Source organism: Lissotriton helveticus, chromosome 9 (genome assembly GCF_964261635.1).
Source record: "Lissotriton helveticus chromosome 9, aLisHel1.1, whole genome shotgun sequence".
Taxonomy (NCBI): Eukaryota; Metazoa; Chordata; class Amphibia; order Caudata; family Salamandridae; genus Lissotriton; species Lissotriton helveticus.
This window is the reverse complement of record NC_136070.1, coordinates 31,358,324-31,382,597: the sequence shown is the minus strand read 5'-3', so window position 1 is coordinate 31,382,597 and position 24,274 is coordinate 31,358,324. Positions and strand designations below refer to the sequence as shown.

General features: G+C 47.4%; 1 protein-coding gene across 1 annotated transcript in view; it reads left to right on the top strand.

Moving 5' to 3' along the window:
* SCFD1 (sec1 family domain containing 1) overlaps positions 1 to 24,274 on the top strand; it is a 459,613-nt gene that overhangs the window by 383,102 nt on the left and 52,237 nt on the right. Inside the window, exons 22-23 of the mRNA XM_078659415.1 lie at positions 343 to 376; positions 13,703 to 13,768. Of these exons, the coding sequence (XP_078515541.1) occupies positions 343 to 376; positions 13,703 to 13,768 (100 nt within the window). The remainder of the gene's footprint in view (positions 1 to 342; positions 377 to 13,702; positions 13,769 to 24,274) is intronic.

Below are 24,274 nucleotides of genomic sequence, written 5' to 3'. Positions count from 1 at the left end.
GTGCAAATCCATCCAGTGTATTTTTAAGAATACCCAGAGAAGGGGACCATAAATATACGGTATATCCTCTCATTGCCAAGCGTGGTGTGAAAAAGGAATCTGAATTGGGAATCCGATTGGACAAAAAGGTCACCATTTTCCTTGCTTTTGACCTCGGTTTGGATAGAGACCATCAGACAGAGAATTGTAATATTCCTGTGGTTCGAGCCGAGATGTTGGGGACACCACCCCATAACACAACAAGACATCAACACTAGCCGCACAACATACCAGGCATTGTCAGATAGATGAGTGTAGCATCATAAAGGCAGATTCTCTTGACTTGTCTTTGTTTTATTGCAGCTCAGTCCCAAGGAACAAGAATCCATTCCAGGAGGTAGGTGCTTGTGCTACCAGAGCCGGCCAGGCCTGGCGGCTTAAAATGTTCCCTTGTTATGTGTGTCTTGTGAGATCATGGTTGTAATGGGCGGAAGAAGGGGGACATCTAGTGTCGTCCCTGCTCTTCTATCTTAGTCTCGCCACCACCATCCCTACATCCTGCTTTGGATCATGCAGAGAACCAGTGACTCCATGTGTCTGTGTTTTCCATCTCCCCCCTCCTGCTGCTAAAGACCCTGTGTGGTGCAGACGCTCCCTCCTCATGCTGGCGTTTCTCTTTGCCTGCTGAACACCCCCCCCTGCTGCTGAAGCTTTCGGCCTCCTGCTGTTGACCTTCCCCACTGCCTGTTGCTGACCCTTCCCCCTTGCTGACCCTTCCCCCTTGCCTGTTGCTGACCCTTCCCCCTTGCCTGTTGCTGACCCTTCCCCCCTGTCTGTTGCTGACTTTTCCCCCTTGCCTGTTGCTGACCCTTCCCCCTTGCCTGTTGCTGACCCTTCCCCCTTGCCTGTTGCTGACCCTTCCCCCTTGCCTGTTGCTGACCCTTCCCCCTTGCCTGTTGCTGACCCTTCCCCCTTGCCTGTTGCTGACCCTTCCCCTTGCCTGTTGCTGACCCTTCCCCTTGCCTGTTGCTGACCCTTCCCCCTTGCCTGTTGCTGACCATTCCTCCTTGCCTGTTGCTGACCATTCCTCCTTGCCTGTTGCTGACCCTTCCTCCTTGCCTGTTGCTGACCCTTCCCCCTTGCCTGTTGCTGACCCTTCCCCCTTGCCTGTTGCTGACCCTTCCCCCTTGCCTGTTGCTGACCCTTCCCCCTTGCCTGTTGCTGACCCTTCCCCCTGCCTGTTGCTGACTTTTCTCCCCTGCCTGTTGCTGACCTTTCCCCCCTGCCTGTTGCTGGCCCTTCCCCCCAGCCTGTAGCTGACCCTTCCCCCCAGCCTGTAGCTGACCCTTCCCCAGCCTGTAGCTGACCCTTCCCCAGCCTGTAGCTGACCCTTCCCCAGCCTGTAGCTGACCCTTCCCCAGCCTGTAGCTGACCCTTCCCCCTTGCTGACCCTTCCCCCTGTCTGTTGCTGACCCTTTCCACACTGCCTGTTGCTGACCCCTCCCCCCGGCCTGTTGCTGACCCCACCCCAACCCCTGCCTGTTGCTGACCCCTCCCCCTGTCTGTTGCTGACCCCTCCCCCTGCCTATTGCTGACCCTTCCCCTGCCTATTGCTGACCCTTCCCCTGCCTATTGCTGACCCTTACCCCTGCCTATTGCTGACCCTTACCCCTGCCTATTGCTGACCCTTACCCCTGCCTATTGCTGACCCTTACCCCTGCCTATTGCTGACCCGTACCCCTGCCTATTGCTGACCCGTACCCCTGCCTATTGCTGACCCGTACCCCTGCCTATTGCTGACCCGTACCCCTGCCTATTGCTGACCCGTACCCCTGCCTATTGCTGACCCGTACCCCTGCCTATTGCTGACCCGTACCCCTGCCTATTGCTGACCCGTACCCCTGCCTATTGCTGACCCTTACCCCTGCCTATTGCTGACCCTTACCCCTGCCTATTGCTGACCCTTCCCTCTGCCTGTTGCTGACCCTTCCCACTACCTGCTACTTGACCTTTTCATATGCCTGATACTGACCTTTCTTTCAAACTCCTGACTCTTTCCCTGCCTGCTGCCCCCTTCCCTGCCTGCTGCCCCCTTCTCTTGCATTCTGCCCCCACCTGCTATCTTTCCCCCACCTTCTTGTTCTTCCTCTTCATCTGAATGTTGTCCCCTCCATCTACCTGCTGTCCCCTCCTCTAGCCCTCTGCGCTCCCACCAGGCTGCGGGTTCCGTTCCAGCTGACCGCACTGTATTGTGTCCCCTCCAGATTCTCCATCCCCCCAGCTTTGTCCCCTCCATCCATTTGCTGGCCCTGTTTACCTCCTTGTTGAACCCTCTGCCTAGTTACCGCCCACTCCTCCTGCCTGCGCCTCCACTAACCCCATGTCGGCGTGCCCATAATGCTCCTTAATGCTTTTCCCAATAATTTGCCACAGTTTATGAAAGTGATCACCAGTTTATCGATTTCCTGCTCCCACGCATCAGCAGCAGGGCAGTGTTGGCCTGTGTGCCCTTCTAAAGGTACTTGTGGTCTAGGCGCTGGACGATGATGTGTCTATCTCTACACGTGTGTTTTGCTGGGTGTGTGGTGTTTTCAGGATTCTCAGTCACACTCTCCAAGCACCTGGTCCTTAACACTTCCCTTGCACCCTCGCCTCCATGTAGAAGGTGGACTCCATCTCACCTCAGCTGAGCAGCATCTCCAGTGTGCTTGATTAAACAGCATCTACCTGATCCTTAGACTACCCCACCCCCCTTCTGAACACTGTCGAATGGGGCAGCTCAGGTAACGGAAGCAAGTATGTATGTTTATTGTCCAGGTTCAAGCAGCATCTCCAGGTAGGGAAGCCGGTATCAGAACCCTGGTCTTCTGGCTCCATAGTTGCTAATTCTGCACCCAGACAATATCTCCCTCAGATGGGCCTATTGAGAGGAAACAACCCATTATCATCACCTTGCTTGTAGCAACAGCTGGACCTAAGGAAGTGTGTTCTACCTCTGGGGGAAGAGCTGTGGACTTCAGTGTCTAGTTATTTCTTAGTCCTTACCTCGATTTTACCCATAGGGGAATACAGAATGCCCGACCACAATAGAACACAGTCTGTGGAGGGAACTCCTTTGTGGTAAATCAAACATTCCACCTCCCCCTGTGGAGCGGTCATGGAGAACCCCTACACCTTGCAAACCACCTCACCCAGTCTGACCAGGAGAGCGGCCCCAGGGCCCTTCTGCCCCGGATAGAGCCCCACAGCCTTCACACCTTAATTCTACACCTCTGAGATCCCAACAGCACCAAGAGGGCCAAGGATGGGCGAATGGGTGTAGTATAAAGAGTGATCAGAAGTTAATTCTGGAGATGGGTTCCATGAACACACCTGGGCCCGCCTTGCCTCACCTGGGGCATAGCAGAGGTCTTCCCAGAGACACCTAGCACAGCCATCAAAGCTCAAGGTGACCAGTGTGTGGACCAGAGAGAGAGCGAGTCCCACAGCCGGACACCGGCTCTTTATACCAGATTTCCTAGGAGACATAACCTGAGATATTCTTTAACTAACTCGGTTGATTTGACATCTACCGTGGAAGGCTGGCAGACTATAGGTGTTTTTAACAGCACTGTGGTCTCCAAGGTCAAGGTTCAAGGGATACCTTCACGAAGCTGTGTGAGACATAAACCAGGACAGATGGGCAGTTATAATAGCTCACAGGAATTTCCTCTTAATTTAAAAAAAATCTCTAGTGCTTTTAGCAGACTCACTTGGAGCAGTGCCTTGGCCTTCTGGTCACCGCCAGAATGTCTGGCTGGGATTCCCCTGACATTAAGTATGTTCACTAAATATGTAACGATTCAGAAAAGGGGGTGGTGATGAACAGAGTGCCTGAATTAAGCAGACCACTCTTACCCAGTCCAAAGATCAGGGCTTGATCCATCACCTAAATATGTAAAGCATCATACTCTTTAAATCTAGGACAGAATGTAAGACCAGGAATCGCCTGATATTAAGTATTTCCTGTAAATATAATTCGAGTGAGCAGCTCTGTCTAGGTACCTTTGCTGAGGTTTGAGCCCAAATCTTAGGATGTCCCTTATCACTGTTAGGTTCTCTGCTTGATCCCACTAATGACTGAGTCACACATGTGGTGTTATAGTTTATAATGGTTCAGTGAGCTATGCCTCCTCCTGTGGCAAGAAGGTAATAAATGTCCACATCTCACACTTGATGTGCAGTCACCACTGGCTTTAGGAGCTTTGTAAAGCACCACTTGCAGTAACCGCTATCCAATAACATAACAAACTTTCACACCTTATTATCACACACGGATTGCTGGATTCTTCTGGGAGGACTGTTCATTGGGGCAGCCAGGTATATGCCCTAAAGGTGTATGCAAGCTAACCAGCTCCTAAAAGAATGTCCCTCGAGGAACAGGTGTTCATCATCATGTCGGCATGATGGTTCAGGAAATCTTACATCTGCAAGTTAAAGGGTCAAATACACTCCAAGGCCAACTCAGCCTTAAATCCTTTTGAAGTTGGTAATCTGAGTTTAATTAAGGTGGATAGTACAGCACCTTGAGACCATCACATGTGAGTTGACGGATGATTGATTGAAACCTTTAATTATATCACGAACTTGAAGTACCTGTACATCAGACAAACTGAAATGCTGGAGAAATGCTTGCGATCCCTGATGGAACCCAGGCCTTCCAGAAATAAAGTCCACTTGCTGTATAAATGTTCTCTTGATGTTCCAACTATTTTTAAAGGCTCTGCACTTACCAGGTCCCACCTTAGCCCACTCCACCTTCTGAAGGTCATGACCGGCCTTGGAGGAACTGTCCATCACCTTCTTTGGATATTTAGTTGTAAACAAGATCAGTTTATGATCAGTTTCAGGAGTGGCTGTGATCTTGGCCTCTAGGCCAACACTCAGGCACTTCACCTTCAGGCCGCTGTTACACTGCTCTTTATCAAGAGTCTTTGCAGGTGTACCAACAAATCGCCTACCACTTGATCAATAATCAATCTAAGGATTGAGAGGCTTTAGTCTGTCCCCCCGTTTCATACGTCTTTATTTCGGTAAAATTCACCATAAAAGACATCACAAAAATACAATTAATACGTTAAAAGAAGAAAACACAATACATAAATTACATAATACAAGATCACATCATAAACCATGTTTTAGATGGAAACTATTTGGTTGTAATTAACCAAAGGATTTGTTTAAAAACTCTAATTAAATGTTATCAAGGAGACGTACTGTATTCATTTTACCGCTAATTCTTACCCATCACCTTACTATTCCCCCCAATGGAGGCTCCTAACGTGCTGGCAGACCTGGCTCTTAATGGTGTAATGCGGCTCCCAAATGCGCTGACTGACCTGCCTCTTAGCCAGTGAATCGAGGCTTCCAAGTCGCTCACAGATCTGGCTCTTCGCCGATTAACCGAGGCTCGCAACGTGCTGGCAGACCTGGCTCTTCATCGTTTGATGCCGGCTCCAAACATGCTGGCAGACCAACTTCTTAGTCAGTTAATGCAGATTTGCAACCCGCTTATAGATCTGGCTCTTGGTTGGTTAATGGAGGCTCCAAAGTGCTGCCAATTCTGGCTGTTTTTTGGTTAATGGAGGATTCCAGCACACTGACAAATAGGAGACTGACGATTATTGGAAGTGCCCAGTGTGCCGACGGCTCACGTGCTTCAGCCGTTAATGGAGGCGCCCAACCTTGTGACATATTGACTCTTCTTCTGTTAATGGAGGGTGTCTCAAATGGGATGTTGCTGGTGTTCAAAGAAAGCTCAGCAGATATGTCACGGAGGAAGATGAAGCTTCTGTGTGCTGAGCTTCTAGGCACATTCCTTCAGATTGGTGGCCTATGAGAAAAGCGTGTGCGCTTACCATTTCCCCGAAGATTGCAAGGATGTTTTGTGAGGCAGCTCCACATTGGACCAACATGGCTTCAAATGCTGGCTCCTTGAGAAATGCAAGCCTTGGAGGACTAGGGGCCACTCTGCATCCCTAGTCTGTTCCCTCCATGCCTTTGATTCATTTCACTCTACGTCCCTGGTTCAGTTTATCCGAAGCATCCGGTTAATTTCACTGTATATCTCTGATCCCGGGTCCAGTTCACTTTACATCACTGCTCAAGTTCACTCTTCTGCCTTGCGTCCCTTCATACTTCTTCCGTGTTTCAGTTCACCATATGCTTCACCATATCCTTGATTCAGTTCACTCTACATCCTTGATTCAGTTCACTCTTCATCCTTGATTCAGTTCACTCTACATCATTGAGTCAGTTCACTCTACATCCTTGATTCGGTTCACTCTACATTCTTGATTCGGTTCACTCTACAGCCTTGATTCGGTTCACTCTTCATCCTTGATTCAGTTCACTCTACAGCCTTGATTCGGTTCACTCTACATCCTTGATTCGGTTCACTCTACATCCTTGTTTCGGTTCACTCTACATCCTTGATTCGGTTCACTCTACATCCTTGATTCGGTTCACTCTACATCCTTGATTCGGTTCGCTCTACATCCTTGATTCAGTTCACTCTACATCCTTGATTCAGTTCACTCTTCATCCTTGATTCAGTTCACTCTACATCATTGAGTCAGTTCACTCTACATCCTTGATTCAGTTCACTCTTCATCCTTGATTCAGTTCACTCTACATCCTTGATTCGGTTCGCTCTACATCCTTGATTCGGTTCGCTCTACATCCTTGATACAGTTCGCTCTACATCCTTGATTCAGTTTACTCTACATCATTGAGCCAGTTCACTCTACATCCTTGATTCAGTTCACTCTTCATCCTTGATTCAGTTCACTCTACATCATTGAGCCAGTTCACTCTACATCCTTGATTCAGTTCACTCTTCATCCTTGATTCAGTTCACTCTACATCATTGAGCCAGTTCACTCTACATCCTTGATTCAGTTCACTCTACATCCTTGATTCGGTTCACTCTACATTCTTGATTCAGTTTACTCTACATCCTTGATTCAGTTCACTCTACATCCTTGATACGGTTCACTCTACATCCTTGATTCGGTTCACTCTACATTCTTGATTCAGTACGCTCTTCTACATCCTTGATTCGGTTCACTCTACATCCTTGATTCGGTTCACTCTACATCCTTGATTCAGTTCACTCTACATCCTTGATTCGGTTCACTCTACATCCTTGATTCGGTTTACTCTACATCCTTGATTCGGTTCACTCTACATCCTTGATTCGGTTCACTCTACATCCTTGATTCAGTTTACTCTTCATCCTTGATTCAGTTTACCACACGTCCTTGATTCAGTTCACTCTTTGCCCTTGATTCAGTTCACTCTTCATCCTTGATTCAGTTCACTCTATGCCTTTGATTCAGTTCACCACACGTCCTTGATTCAGTTCACTCTTTGCCCTTGATTCAGTTCACTCTATGCCTTTGATTCAGTTCACTCTATGCCTTTGATTATGTTCACTATTTGCCCTTGATTCAGTTCACTCTATGCCTTTGATTCAGTTCACTCTTTGCCCTTGATTCAGTTCACTATTTGCCCTTGATTCAGTTCACTCTATGCCTTTGATTCAGTTCACTCTTTGCCCTTGATTCAGTTCACTCTTTGTCTTTGATTCAGTTCACTCTTTGCCTTTGATTCAGTTCACTCTTTGCCTTTGATTCAGTTCACTCTTTGCCCTTGATTCAGTTCACTCTTTGCCTTTGATTCAGTTCACTCTTTGCCTTTGATTCAGTTCACTCTTTGCCTTTGATTCAGTTCACTCTTTGCCTTTGATTCAGTTCACTCTTTGCCTTTGATTCAGTTCACCACACGTCCTTGATTCAGTTCACTCTTTGCCCTTGATTCAGTTCACTCTATGCCTTTTATTCAGTTCACTCTATGCCTTTGATTCAGTTCACCCTTTGCCTTTGATTCAGTTCACTCTTTGCCCTTGATTCAGTTCACTCTTTGCCCTTGATTCAGTTCACTCTATGCCTTTGATTCAGTTCACTCTATGCCTTTGATTCAGTTCACCCTTTGCCTTTGATTCAGTTCATTCTAAGCCTCTGGATCATTTTGCTCCATGTTCCCGGTTATATTCATTCTAGGTCTGTGGTTCAGTTCATTATTCATCCTTGGATGAATTCACTCTTGGTCCCTGGAACTTCTCTCTTAGTCATCCCTTGTTTAATTCAATGATACTTTCTTCACCTTGTGTCACTGCTTCAGTTCACTTTTCATCAATGCTTCGGTTCGATGTTTTTATGGCAGCCTCAGTTCACTTTTCATGCCTGCTTCAGTTCACTTTTCGTCCCTGGTCTAATTCGCCCTGTGGCGCTGTTCAATTCAAACTATGCATTTCTTCACATCACTCTGTGCCTCTGTTTCATGTCAATCTGAGCTCCTCGTTAGGTTGACTGAAGGTTCTGGTGCTGTTCACTCTGTGGTCCGGTGTCAGTTCATCCTATGCCTCTGATTTATTTTAGTCTATGTACTTTGGTTTATTTTATTCTACGTCTCTTGTTTATTTTACTCTTCATTCTTTGTAGATTTTGTGTTCCTAGTTCAGCCTATGCCTCTAATTAATTTCACTTTGTCACGGGTCCAGTTCAGTCTACATTGGTAATCCAGTTCGCTCTGCATCCCTGGTCCTGTTCACTCTACGTCCTTGATCAAACTCACTCTACGTCCCTGATCAAGTTCCCTCTCTGGACCAATTCACTCTCTGCACCTAGTCCATTGCACTCAGTACCTTGTCCAGTCCACTATATGCCCCTGATTCATTTCACTCTACGCGCCAGGTGCAGTTCACTCTTTCTTCTCAGTTAACTCTTTGTTCCTGGTTTAGTTCACCCTATGCCTCTGATTCAGTTCACTCTACCTCTGTCTCAGTTTAAACTGTGCCCTGCTTCAGGTCACCTGTTTCAGTTCACTCGGCGTCCCTGGTTCAATTTACTCTCTGTTACTGGGTCAGTTCACTATCCGCTGTGACTCCTTATGCCTCTGGTTCAGTTCCCTCAACAATCCTCGATTCGTTTGCTTCCTCAAAGTTTTATTCTCCATATGCCTCAGGTTCCCCCTGTATCAGTTCATCCGCTGCATTTGGTTCAGTTCACTCACTGCCTCTGATTCAGTCCAAACTATGCCTCTGCTGCAGATGTCTCCAAATTCCTTTCGCAGTTCAGTCTTCGTCACTTGTGCAGTTCTCACTATTCTTCTAGGTCGTTTCAAACTATGTCATTAGTTCAGTCCGTGCTGTGCACCTCTGTCAGCTTATTGTGTGACTGGGTTAAGTTAACTCTGCAGCTCTGGTTCAGTTCATTCTGTTACTTTGTTAAGTTCACACTGCACCCCGATTCATTTCACTGTATACCCCACATTTAAATTCAGTCTAGGACCTGGTCAAGGTGACTTGATGCCACTGGTATGGTTCACTTTGTTCTTCTAATGCCATTCACTTTGTGTCCTTGGTTCAGTTTACTTTGTTCCCCAGTTCAGTTCACTTTACTCTAATCTCAGTTCAGTCTGTGCTCTTGGGTTGGTTCAGTCAGCACCCCAGGTTCAGTTCGCTCTTATGTCATGGTTTGGATCACTTTTATCTCCTGTTATGGTTTGTTTGACTCTCTATGTTTGCATCCCTCGATGCTCCTGATTAGGTTCATATGAAGCCCCTAGTTCGGTACATTCAATGCCCCTGGTCTGGTCTACTTTTTGCTCCTGGTTCAGTTGCCTCAATGCCCCTGGTTTGGTCTACTCGACACCTCTGGTTTGGTCTATCAGACGCCCCTAGTTTGTTCTGCTAAATGCCACTCGTTTTGGACTGGTTAACGCCCATCTTTTGGTCTACTTAACACCCCTTGTTTAGTCTGTTTAACGCCTCTCGTATGGTCTGCTCAACGCACTTTGGTCGGTCTGCTTAATACCCCTCGTTCGGTCAACTCAATGCTCCTCATGCAGTTTACTTCATGCTTCTCGTTTGGTTGACTCGATGCCTCTCAACTCCTCTCATTCAGTTTTCTCAACGCCTCTCATTCAGTTTCCTCAACGCCTCTCATTCAGTTTTCTCAACGCCTCATTCAGATTTCTCAACGCCTCTCATTCAGTTTTCTCAGCGCCTCTCATTCAGTTTTCTCAGCGCCTCTCATTCAGTTTTCTCAGCGTCTCTCATTCAGTTTACTTGACGCCTCGTTCAGTTTACTTGATGCCTCTCGTTCAGTTTGCTCAATGCCTTTCGTTCAGTTTGTTTGATGCCTCTCGTTCGGTTTGCTTGACGCTTTTCGTTCAGTTTGCTTGACGCCTCTCGTTCGGTTTACTTGATGCCTCTAGTTCTGTTTACTTGATGCCTCTAGTTCTGTTTACTTGATGCCTCTCACTTGATGCATCTCTTTCTGTTTACTTGATGCTTCTCGTTCTGTTTACTTGATGCTTCTCGTTCTGTTTACTTGATGCTTCTCGTTCAATGTTCTAGATGGCTCTCGTTCAGTTTTCTGGATGTCTGTCGTTCAGTTTGCTTGATGACTCTTGTTTGGGTTTACTTGATGCCTCTCGTTCAGTTTACTTGATGACTCTTGTTTGGGTTTAATTGATGCCTCTCGTTCCGTTTACTTCATGACTCTTGTTTGGGTTTACTTGATGCCTCTCGTTCAGTTTTCTTGATGACTCTTGTTTGGGTTTACTTGATGCCTCTTGTTCGGTTTGCTTAACGCCTCTCGTTCGGTTTACTTGATGCCTCCAGTTCTGTTTACTTGATGACTCTCACTTGATGCCTCTCTTTCTGTTTACTTGATGCTTCTCGTTCTGTTTACTTGATGCTTCTCGTTCTGTTTACTTGATGCTTCTCGTTCAATGTTCTAGATGGCTCTCTTTCAGTTTACTGGATGTCTGTAGTTCAGTTTGCTTGATGCCTCTCGTTCGGTTTGCTTGATGCATCTCGTTCGGTTTGCTTGACGCTTTTCGTTCAGTTTGCTTGACGCCTCTCGTTCGGTTTACTTGATGCCTCTAGTTCTGTTTACTTGATGCCTCTAGTTCTGTTTACTTGATGCCTCTCACTTGATGCATCTCTTTCTGTTTACTTGATGCTTCTCGTTCTGTTTACTTGATGCTTCTCGTTCAATGTTCTAGATGGCTCTCGTTCAGTTTACTGAATGTCTGTCGTTCAGTTTACTTGATGCCTCTTGTTCAGTTTGCTTGATGCCTGGCATTCAGTTTACTTGATGCCACTCATTCACTTTACTTGATACCTCTCATTCAGGTTTACTTGATGTCTCTCGTTCTGTTTACTTGATGTCTCTCATTCTGTTTGTTTGACCTCTTGTTCGATTTATTTGACGGCTTGTTCAGTTTACTTGATGACTTATTCCGTTTACTTGATGCCTCTCATTCTGTTTACTTGATGCCTCTCGTTTGGTTTACTTGATGCCTCTCATTCTGTTTACTTGATGCCTCTCGTTTGGTTTACTTGACGCCTCTTGTTCAGTTTGCTCAACGCCTTTCACTAGGTTTACTCAACGCCTTTCATTCAGTTTACCCAACACCTCATGTTCAGTTTACTCAGTGCCTCTTGTGCAGTTTACTCCACACCTCTTATTTGGTTCACTCAACGCCTCTGGATCAGTTTACTTGATGTCTCTCGTTCAGTTTACTTGATGAGTCTTGTTTGGGTTTACTTGATGCCTGTCGTTCAGTTTGCTTGATGCCTGGCATTCAGTTTACTTGATGCCACTCATTCACTTTACTTGATACCTCTCATTCAGGTTTACTTGATGTCTCTCGTTCTGTTTACTTGATGCCTCTCATTCTATTTGTTTGACGTCTCGTTCGATTTATTTAACTGCTTGTTCAGTTTACTCGATGACTTATTCCTTTTACGTGATGCCTCTCATTCTGTTTACTTGATGCCTCTCGTTTGGTTTACTTGATGCCTCTCGTTCAGTTTACTTGATGAGTCTTGTTTGGGTTTACTTGATGCCTGTCGTTCAGTTTGCTTGATGCCTGGCATTCAGTTTGCTTGATGCCTGGCATTCATTTTACTTCATGCCACTCATTCACTTTACTTGATACCTCTCATTCAGGTTTACTTGATGTCTCTCGTTCTGTTCACTTGATGCCTCTCATTCTGTTTGTTTGACGTCTTGTTCGATTTATTTGACGGCTTGTTCAGTTTACTTGATGACTTATTCCGTTTACGTGATCCCTCTCGTTTGGTTTACTTGACACCTCTCGTTCACTTTGCTCAACGCCTTTCACTAGGTTTACTCAACGCCTTTCATTCAGTTTACCCAACACCTCATGTTCGGTTTACTCAGTGCCTCTTGTGCAGTTTACTCCACACCTCTTATTCGGTTCACTCAACGCCTCTGGATCAATTCACTTAGTGCCCATGGTTTGGCTCCTTCGACGCCCCGGGTTCAGAGTGGACAGTCCTACCTTCGTTACTAAGGGGTAATATCCCTGAGCTCACTAGCCTCCTTTTCAGGCTCCCTTTCATGAGGTCTCCCCCTCGCACATTCCTGCCTGTATGTGCTCCTTGTGTCAGTGGCATTTCATGCGGAACAGAAAGATGACTCCTGGCCTCGCCAAGGGACTCAAGAGGAACGAAAGAGGCAGAACAGATTTGGTCGCCCCAGACATGGGACTAATGGGGACTCAGTTGGTGTCTGGAAACCGCTTGTCTGAGGAAGTTTCTGGGAAAGTTGTTTTGCAGTTAGCATTTTGGCACTGTCAAAAGTAAAGATTCAGCTTTTAGTGGGATACGACCAGGGTTTTGTAAAAGCAGTGGGCAAATATATTTACAAACACTAGATGCCAAGAATTGCCGAGCTACAGAAAATATTGATACATATAGTTATTCTCTTGTGTCAATTCATTCAGTAGGCTTTCCATATGTTTTATAGGTTAAAAAAAACATGGATTGGCATCAGCCATATTTGTTAAGACTTGGTTTTATAAAGCAGCATTGTAGTTTTCAATTGCTGCAAAAGATAAGTGTCCTGGCCTTCGCAGGATTCACATTCCCAATAGTAGATGTCAGCGGTGCATTTTTTACTCCCTGAGTTAACGTCCCAGTAATACTGGTCCACATATGGTAACACCAGGAGCTGGCCTCTATGACTAAGCCACAGCACTACCAAGTGCCCAACCAATACAAGCCTGGTGGGAAACCAGTAGCAGTGTCTAGTGCTGAATCCCGGCTTTGACCCCAGCCCAAAGCCTACCTTACAGCTGTGGTTATAATACCCATTCTGGTAATGCAGGTAAAGGGAAAACTGCGGGCAAGCTTCCGACTTCTAATTTCTCTCTTAGCACACCACACCCAGTACAGCACTTTAGGTACTCAAAAACAATTTATTTCTATGTTCTGTTTTTTGGTTTGGTAAGCGAGAAAAAGGATCCTTTTTTGGCGAGAACCGGGGCAGACCAAAAGAGCCCTAGGTACCTTGAGCCTCCACAATTCCAGATTGGGGGTTGTGCACCTAGAGCAAAGACTTGAAGCAAACTGGCGAGGGCAAACCCCAAATATTTAAACAATAATAGCCAAGATCTTTCATACACCTAATGCCCACTTCTGCCATGGGGGTGTGAAAGTAATAGTTGGCCCTAATTCTTGCCTCTGGGCACTCACACATAATGTCTTTCCCTGGGACTGAGTTCAGAGGTTGCCCAATCTTGGCGCTGGCTGCCTGATTTGTCTACTTATTTGTCCCTGATCTGTTTGTTTCATTCCCTGCAGGCGATTGTCTTCGTCGTTGGAGGAGGAAACTACATTGAGTACCAGAACCTACTCGACTACATCAAGGTAGGTACTCCAATTCCGGTGTGTGGTAGCTACGGTATGGTGTGTGAGCTTGGCTTATCCCAATTCTCCATTATCAAGGTGGGACTTCTCTATGGGGTCTGTTGTGGCTACATTATGATGTGAGAACTGGCTTATCCCATGTTATCTCCACGACTTTATGTGTAAATCTGTTAGAATTGTGTTTATTCTATAGTCTTATTGATGTTTTCTTTACCCCCGCTACTGAAATAAACCACTTTCTTGGGTCAGGCGCTAGATTAGTTACTTGTTAAAACAGTGCGTGCTTGTCTAGGGTCAAATGAACAGTTTGCAGTGGAGACCGTATCACAACTCATGAACTCTAAAGCCTACAATTGCCTTTGTGTTGATTATGTCTCAGATGGGGTTTGAGCTAGGATTTGGGGTTGGGTGGAGTCAGAATCCTGTCCCATTGAGAATTGTCTCCCATTGTCCCTCTGCTGCCTTTCCAGCATTAAATGTTCAGCTGTTGCCCGTTTTCTTTGCGTGGATCTCCTTGCATGCTTTGTTTTGTGGAGGTTTCACTTCCTTTGTTGGAAGTTGGAGGAACACTTTACAGAGGTCATGGAATTACAGGCCAAGTCCTGCTGGAGATGGAGATGCTAAGACAGAGGACGCGTGGCACATTGTGTGGCCGGAGTATGGCCAGCGGAAGACCACATTTGTATAGGCCCTGAGGGATATCCATTGTTTCAAGCACAGCATCAGGGAGATAAGCCGTCAAGAGTGGAGGACCCAGACGGCAATTTGAAAAATGCCAAAAAGTGCATTTTTCAAAGAAATCGCAAAATTCCACCAACCTGAAGTTGGTGGTATTTTGCGATTCCTTAAGCCAAAATTCGCACAACTTGGCTGCTTCCTACATTGCATTTAAGGAATTGCAATAGCACACAGCCCTAATTGCGATGGCAAATGTTGCAATTCTGCGAATTTCAGCATTTGTGAGCGCAATTAGGCTTCCTATATATAGCCCTTAATCTCCCCGTGCCTAACAAAAATGAATGTGTCCATCTGTAATGAAACATTGGTCTCATGTAAAGCACTTTGATACCTGATATCCTCAGGTCTAGTTCGCGCTATATAAAACTCAAACAAAAAAAATCTACAAAAAATAAAATAAGAAAGAAGTTCAAATGTTGCAGATGTTATGGAGAGAGGGGTAGCAGAATTCAACCCACAGAAGTGGTACTTCTAGGAATTCATGCATGCAGACTTGACCCAATTGTAAACAAACTTAAGAGTGATTGAATATAGGCAAAGAGGCTGTCCTACCCTCGAAGACAGACTGGAAGTCATTATGAGAATGCTTTTAATCAGGTCACAGTTGGTCTGCCAGATAGATGGACACAATCCTGAGAATCTCCAGAGTATATACCAAATGATTCCTTTCATGTTTCTTTCACGCGACTATTTGTGCTCTCTATCTGCCCGTTGCTCTGAGGGTTGTGTAAAACTGTCTTAGCACGTATGATGTCCGTCTCCCTCATATATGTAGTAATTTTCAGCAATAAAAATTGCACCTCATTGCTGCTCACTGATGGCATTGAAAAGACCTGCCTCAGACACTCATTGCTATGGGACTCCTCTTGTAGTTTGGTTGCCCACGCGTTTTCCCTCAGCCCATTACTTAAAATGGCAGACTGCATGCAGACATGTAAGGTTTTCTTCAGCCTTTGAAGGGGATGCTGTGTTTTTGGGACCCCTCAGCAATTGTAAAGGGACCTTGATAGCCATGGGGCATGCATGAATGCTAAGACCTCTGTCAGCAGCTTTGCACAGCCGACATTGTTTGACAAAAAGCTCATTATCATCGTCGGTGCAGGTCACCCAATTACCTTAGGTTTTTTGTTGGTGCTTGTAAGGCCAACACACCCCCTTGTGTCAAGTCAATCATTGTTGATCCCAGAGGAATGGGGATACAAGTACATTACCTTTCAGTTGCAAAGCCCTTTCTAGTGGTAAGTCATTGTGTATGTAGTGTGGATTAAATTTCACATTTAATATCGTCACTCGTGTCCTCCCAGTCATCCTCTGGACGTTCTTGCTTCATGGTGCTCTAGATAGGCTAATCTGCACTCGCACTGACCCTTCCATGGATGCGTATGACCGTGAAGACATACTCCGTTAACTTACAAACGAGCTTTGCCCATGAGAATACTGACCAGGAGCTTAGGGTCAGTGTGGAGGAGGAAACGCTTTCCCCATAGGGCTCTAAACATATGGTCTGCCCACACATATCTCATCAGCTCTTCCTGATCAGACCAGTTGACTTCAGCACATGTCAGTTTGTGTCGTGCAAACCCAATCGTACATTCTTCTCTGTTGCGTGTTGCGCTCGATACTGCGCTCAAACCCATGGAGCTAACATCAGCTGGTTCCACAGGTTTTGGTGCTTTTGTGCACTTTTCAAAATACTTCCCATTTTCAGAACTCCTGTAGCCTTGAGATAGGGAGTCTGTTGGGCTGCAACCAACAAACCACTGACGCACTTAAACATTCCATGAGGATGGCGCATTCCAGACAATGATCAGTCCGGTGTGAATCCACTCGATTTGTTGTGTTAGTGCGTTATAAGAGCACAGACAAGAAATCCGTCCAGTGCAATTTAAAGGCATTATTAAAATGAATGTCCTCATCTGGTCCATATGATGTGTATAGATGTAAATATGAAAACAAACACAAAAGTGGTAATAAAAACCACGAATAAGCAGAATATTACATTGAATTGCAACCTTTGGATGGTATTTCAGTCATGCGTGCATGATTATCAACCCCTCCCTTCGATCCTTAGCCTTAGCACCAAAAGTGCCAGCCTGAGTTTCTTGGGTGGCCTCTAGCCGCGTACCTTACCTGAACAGCAAACCTGTTCTGGGCCTAGAGACGGTCAGTCTGTCTGAACCGTGGTGCTCCTGAGCTGATGAGGACATGCCGGCTCCCAGGAGCTGATGGGCTTCTCTAGCGATGCTTGCAGGTAGCTTGCATGGACGAACCGACCAGGAAGTAAGTGGAAGATTCCTGTCTGCCAAATACATGTCCATAAATGGCTTAAATGCGCCTTTATTATTACTTTGAAATGGGTAGGACTTGTCATAAATGATGTAAAATCAGCAATTAGCCAATTAATTCTGTTCCATCTTCACTACATTTATATAGCATATTATTAAAGTATGTGCGTGTACATATATATATATATAATTTTGATTTACTCAAAAAAACCATAACAAAACAAATATATGTTGCACCTGTGCAATCAATACTAGTGTAGCATATGTTGCAAAAATATTCACTCAAATAGATGAATATATGAAGGGTGTTTACTGTTTTGTGCATCTGATGCTCTTTTTCCATGGCGCCCTCAGCAGGACAGCAGCCTTCCAGTCTTATGATTTAAGCCCCTTTTGCTTCTGCGGTTATTTTGCTGCTCATAAATCTCTGTTTTTAGGCTGCAGAGCCCCCTCTTGAAATGCAGGTCATTCTAGACCCCGCGTCAGCTAGGGGGACACTGGGGCGCCATTGACAGCCCCTGCAGCTGCTCTCTGTTCACCTTCCTGCAGGCTCCCCATGGGGACTGAGTATTTAATGTGCCCCCCATGCCTTGTGTGGGACCCCCATCCTCCCCAGGCAGCGGCAGCGAGCTCTCCATGTCCTCTGCTCGGCGCCCCCTGGTGAAGGGTTTCATTTGCTGCCTTCTCTGCCCTCCTCCCCTCTGCCGGCCAGGGTTCGAGAGCTGCCACATACATGGCTGGTGGACGCACAACAGCAGCAAACATAAAAAAAAGATTATTTCTATGTTTGCTAATGTTACGTTCTATTTTTTGGATGTTGTCTTCATTTTTGTGAATAAGACTGCCATAGCCTGTTGTTTTGGGTTCTTGAGAATCTTTAGCAGGTTTTCAACACTCTTAATCATAGCAGTAACTTTTTAGGTCGAGGACCGAAGGCTGCGCTTGCGCAGTCTCCGGGAGGAGATTTAATGATTTTGAGTCAGTTTCAGTACGGGGGCTTGAACCCGCCTCTCTCCTCCATTGGCTGGCTTCCTAAACGGAGGCCAGCCATTGAAGGAGACGGGCGTCATAAAGCCCCGTCTCTTTCGGATTTGGGGGCGTGTTTTTTTGCGTTCTTTCGACTGTGACGTCATCCGTCACTCAGAACGGCCAAAACACGCCCCCGAATCCGAAATTTGCGGAGTTGCGGCCGCCATTTTGCGTTTTTCTTGTTTGCTTTCCTGGTGGCTTCACTAGCGCTTGGGAGTGCTTTTAATTTCCACAAAGCGCTGGGGAGCTCTTTCCGTTCATCGCGGCTGCCCACGCCGCACTTGTGCCAATTCTTGTTCTTGTTTGCTTTCCTGGTGGCTTCACTAGCGCTTGGGAGCGCTTTTAATTTCCACAAAGCGCTGGGGACCGCTTTCCGTTCATCGCGGCTGCCCACGCCGCACTTGTGCCAATTCTCGTGCCCACACGGGTGCCACCCCGCCTTGCAGCGCAAGAAGAGAGGGAGAGAGGAGCCGGCGCCTGCGCCTGATGGTGGGCGGGGCCAGCTGGGACAAAGAAGAGCCTCGCGGGCTCCATTTCTGCTTCCCCCAGGCGGGAGGAAGCTGTTCCCCAGCTCGCAGGCAGCGCTGCGCAGCTCCGGTCTCAGGAGCGGACCAGGCCAGAGATCAGCACCAGCGGGGGCTCTCCTGTGTAAAAAGAGACCCGCTCCCCGCCTGAAGCTTACCTGGCGCGTGACAGACCGGGCTGCGCAGGAGACCTCCGTCAGCCCCACACCGGGAAGAGAGGTGCCGCCCCAAAGGAGACAGACCGGAGGAGACGTCCCCCAGACATCCGGTGAGTGGAGCCCGGTGTTGTTTGGTACAGAGGGGGGCGTCGAGGAACATTGCCGGTGCCCGCCCCCACCCCCGGCTAAAGGGGTACCTGCATTTTGTTTGCTTGGAGCCCACTAGGCTCACGGGCAATTGTGAGTTCCGAGTCCCCAGTGGGGGACTCCTACGACGGGGGCATTGAATTCTTTAGAGCACGAGAGGCTCGGGCACATTGGTTTATTTCTAGTCCCCCCACGAGGGACTCCAACGATCTAGGGTGCATTTAGGGAGGTAGAGCGACCCCAGCTGGCAGCGGCCGCTCCCTCCACAGTTGGCAGCAGGTTGCTCGAGCCCACGAGGCTCACAAGGCCACAAGTGTTCCTGGCCAGAGCCTGCGAGGCTCCCACGTGACTTGCCCATTGGATTCAGCTGCCCAGCACTTAGTGGGCAGCTGCCACGTGTAGGCTTGGCGCATTTCTTCTTGGCTGCCTACAGCCTGCCCCTGACATTGGGACCTGCCCTCCCGAGTGTAGCCACCCCTCCCCCTCACACTCGTGGTCCATTTTCTATTCCACCCTCCGAGCAAACACCTGCCTCGTCTCGCCGCAAGCGTCCCTCCCTTTACACCACCTCACCCTGGCACTCCCACAGATCCACGACCGGGGAACGTGATCCCGCTGGAACGAACATGGCAGCCTTGGCGGAGCCCCTGGGTCTGGAGAGGGGTGAGCGTCGCAGGGTGTGGGTGTACGTCGGGGAGGAGGGAGAGGGGTGTGGCAGAGCAAATGAGTGAATGAATGGATGATGACATGTGCGGGAATTGCTCTTGTCACGACCCTTCTTCCTGGAGGTGCCTCTACCCAGGGCTTGGAGGTGATGAAAGATGCAAGGGACAGGTGGGTGGATAGCGTCATTCACAGATCACTCCCATTTGTCCGTTTCAGGGCCTATGAGGGGGTACCATCTGTGAGTAGTGTTTTATCAGGGGTTCCACTAAAATTGGAATGTTCCATACTGTGGTTGGAGGAGGCGAAGGTGTTACGGAAGCAGCAACCGTCCAGCATCTAGAAAGTTACTCTGTCTCTCTCTGTCTGTCTCGCTCCCTTTGTCACCCTCCTCCCTCTGTCTGTCTCCCTCCCTCTGTCTGTCACCCTCTCTCCCTCTGTCTGTCACCCTCTCTCCCGCTCTCTGTCTCCCGATCTCTGTCTCCCTTTGTTTCTATTCCCCCGGTCTCCCTATCTCTGTCTCCGTTCCTCTGTCTCCCTCCCTCTGTTTCTCTCCCGCCCTTCCTCTGTCTCCCTCCCTCTGTTTCTCTCCCTCCCTCCCTCTGTCTCCCTCCCTCTGTCTGTCTCCCTCTCTCTCTCTCCCTCCCTCTGTCTCCCTCCCTCTGTCTCCTCCTCTCTCTGTCTGTCTCCCTCTGTCTCCCTTCCTCGGTCGGTCTCCCTCTCCTTTCCTCTGTCTCCCCACACATCCATCCATCGGTTCTCACGTTCACCCTTTATTCATCCACATTTGCATGCTTCCTTCATTGTCCATCCACTCGTCGGTATATGCATGCATCCATTTATCTTTTTAGCCATTGATCCAGTCACTAGTCCATCACCTATCCTTCCACCAATCCTCAATTCACTCTGCTACTCATCGTTCCATTTCTCCATCCATCACTCCAATTTGTTCATTCTAAAGTCCATCCATCCTTCCACCCTTCACCATTTCTTCCTTCTTTGTTTCAAAGTTTCCTTCCTTCTTTCACTCTTCCTTTCCCCTTCTATTCTCGTCTTTCTTTCTGCACATCTTACTTTTTTCTCCTGTGTAGATAGCTTTTTTTGTAGGTGGCTCTATGTGTAGGTGGCTGTGTGTGTGTGGGTGGCTCTATGTGAATGACTGTGTGTGTGTGGCTCTGTATGTGTGTGTGTGTGGCTCTGTGTGGGTGTAAATGCAATAGGTCATGCATATGCGAGCGATTAAGCTATTGGCATTGTAAATGACAATGCCATTTATTTAACGATTAAGCTATTGGCAATGTAAATGACAATGCTATTTATTTATGATTTAAAAAAAATAAAAAAAATTATAAGCAATGCCAATAGCTTTACCTTTAATAATGCCAAGACCATTGCATTGTAAATGCTTGTTTAAGACTGTTCTCTATACCATAATAGCCTCTCTTTCCTTTCTCTTTTGGACACGTGGGGTGCATGGCTGTTTGGTCCCTTATCATTTCATCTTATTTATACTGAAAGTTAACTCTGTTCCATCCACATCACCTCAGTTAAGCACCATCTACCATCCACTGGGTGACAGCAGCACCTTTTTGAAGCAGAGTGCACGAAACGCGTCACCGCCTGCTAACTGCGGCCAGCAAGAACTATATCTTTGTTGGCCGTTTGAAACTTCGCTGGAGTAACCCTATAGATTCCCCTCGCTGGTGTCTCCCCTCCTTCCTTCTCGAGAAGGACATAGTACAACCCTGCCTTAAACCCACTCACAGCCAAGGTCCATAAACTAGACCTGATCTTAGCCAACATGGATCTGCTTCAAGGTGAAGACCCCATCCCATCTGACTGGCTGCTTGTTGTCCACCCCCATTCCCTTTGTCTTGTACCAGAACCACAATCCTTGACTGCATCAAAAGACTAAAAACTCTGATCAAAGACACCAACAGCATAAACTGCATCAATCTCGCTGCGTATCTCTCTGCTGCCTCCCCTTACCCACAAAAGACCAATACGTGAAGGAAGCCACAGATGTTTTTTAAAAACTGGCAGCACGAATAATCTTGCCTTTCAGAGAGAAAATAATAATAAATAAAAGACAAGCTCCCTGCTGTTCTAGTGATCTTAGTGACGAAAACAACTCCTTGGACTAACAAAACGTGCTTGGAGGCCTCACCCCACCTGATCCAGTGTGTAAGCCTCTGCAAAGCAAGAAAAGAGTACAAAAAACACGTTTTTGAAGTGTAATCCAATGCTATCAGTACTCACATCAACTTGCTAAAAATACATTCTCAGTAGTTTTCTTCAAGACCCGTGTCACCTCTTTGCAGGCGACACAGCTGTAAAAGCTCAAGTTGGCGCACTTCTCCGTTTCACACCGCAGGAATGCTTAGAGGTGGCGCGGCACCTCGGACGGTAGCCTCACTGTTCACTGGAGCCACTCTGTGCACAGTGCACCTGGCCTGGCTGTCGGATGTTGTGTCTTGGGCACTGCAAACACAACAAGATGATGGACGGAGTGCTAAAACTTTTCAACCACTCGCCCCCTGTCACAGATCTGGGTTTAATCCATCGTTCTTTTGCTCACTATGCTACCACAGTTTGGACCAGCCTTATTTTTTTGGGGGGGGGGTTTATATAGCACAAACTTGTCCCAAAGGTATCGGGTATCAGAGCGCTTTACATAGCACCAGTTGCGTTACATGAGGACACATTCATTTTTGTTAGGCACGGGGAGATTAAATGATTTGCCCGGAATCACAGGATGTTTAGCGTTGTTCCTGAGACTCAAACCCAGTTCCCCAGATTCGAGATCGGCCGCCCTAGCCATTAGGCCAACTTCTCTCCCCTTTTGCCTTATGAAAATCAGTCTTGACCCATTCCTTATAGGAGCAGTCCAGCCCGAACTGCCAGGTCAGGTCCTCCCTTGACCGGAAACAAGCATCCTGGGACCGGTTTCGGGGTATTACCCCTCATCAGCCAGGCTTGCTTAAAACCAATGGCACAGCGAGCAAGGGACCCACGTCTAAGCATACCCTTGGCCACTTAGGGCGAACATAGCAAGCACAAAAAGATGATGGACGGAGTGCTGAAATTTGGCTGGGTCTGAACTGGGGTGGCAAAGTGAGGTAAAGAACGATAATGCATTCATCCCAGATCTGTGACTGGGGATGAATGTCTGAAAAGTTTCAGCGCTCCGTCCAGTATTTCTTTGTGTTTGCTTTGTTCACCCTAAGTTGGCAGGGTATGCCCAGACGTGGGTCCCTACCTCACTTTGTCACTGGATTCAAGCTAGTCTGGCTGATGAGGGGTGTTATCCCAAAATCGGTCCCAGGATGCTTGTTTCCGTTCCAGGGAAGACATGGCTTGGCAGTTCGGGCTGGACTGTTCCCATGAGGCACAGGGTCAAGACTAATTTGCATGTGACCATATCTGAACTGGGGTGGCGAAGTGAGCTAAAGAACGATGAGGGATTCAACCCAGATCTGTGACTGGGGGTGAGTGTCTGAAAAGTTTCAGCTCTCCGTCCATCATCTCTGTGTTTGCGGTGTCTTGGGCACTTGCAGCTTCCAGGCTGTGGGATAGGCCCTCTGCAACAACGATGACCATGATCTTCTTCAGTACGTCACACAGTGAATAGCAGCAGCACTAGTCCCACCAGAATCATTGCAGATATGCCAAACAACAGACGGCAGTCTTGAGTTTTCTTCACACCGTTCACCGCATGAGCCATGTAGGGAAACCTTCCACATTTTGGTCCACGCTGATTGCTCTCCTGAAATAAGAATCAACTGTCTTCCTGTAGAGCCGGTCGTGCTCCTTACCTCTCTGAGCAGGCAGCCTTGTAGGGTTAGCAGATCCTCAGTTTCTCCAGCATGTTACAGAATCCAGGTAGCGACCCCCTCACTTCTGGGAGACTGAATGTCATGAGGACATCAGCCATAATCTCACTCCAGTTCAAAGACTCTGCAGAGCGCTCCCTTCCTTTGTCAGTCAAGCAGTTTCGAACTGAACAAAGTGGGGTGGTTTGTGTCCCACTTTTTTACTCACATTCCAGACAGTGGATGGTGATCCACTCTACTAGGTTCTGAAATCTGTATGAGGTGGTTCGCTTTCAAATATCATGTTCTGGCTGTAGTGCCAATGCAGCCTTTGTGCAAGGTGATGGCTCTCACTGCAGGTAGTGATGATGCTGGCACCAAACAGGAAGATCAAAAACAAGGGCAGATGAAATGTGGAGACTCTACACCTGGCTAGCATCAGCCTTCCAGAAGTAGCAATCAACAGAGGACAAAAGGGAAGTCCTTGTATAGAAACGTCCTCACCTTTAACAACATTCACCAGTTAGTAGTGCTCAGGGCAATCCAATCAGCAGTCCCTTGCTAATAGATCCCCATAGAATGCCTAAGCCCTGTCTCCAGCCTCCCTCACTCCAGTGGCTGGGCCGCCAGCTTCAGGAATTCAGTTAGTACATGTCCCCTGTCTGAGGAAGCTGTGTCCCCTCTCAATCTTGGGTTGTGCTAAACCAGGGGCACCTGAAAGGGATCCTACTGGTCCCAGGAGGCATACTGGCATAGCACACAGTCTCACTGTCATGTATGTGCTACACAATCTAAATATATATACACACACCTGACAGACAGACTGACAGAGCAAGGGTCTGTGTAGTATATGAACACAGTACCTTAACAGGTGTGCTGCTAGTATAGTAGGTCACACTCCCAGGTACATTCAGGGCTATTAATCCTAAAACATCGGTACGTCTTCACCACTGTGTTATGTTGACAAACCAGGACATGGTCAGGAGCCCCAAGTCACAAAAGATGAATGCTGGTTGCGCCCCTCCAGGTCACAGAACAGATTCTGGACCTTAGCTTTACAATGGACAGGCCTATGCTAGATTAGCAAACATCGAGATACCAGCTTCACGTGTAGCTTGTTCACTCAGGGCTGGGGTACATGCCCATACAC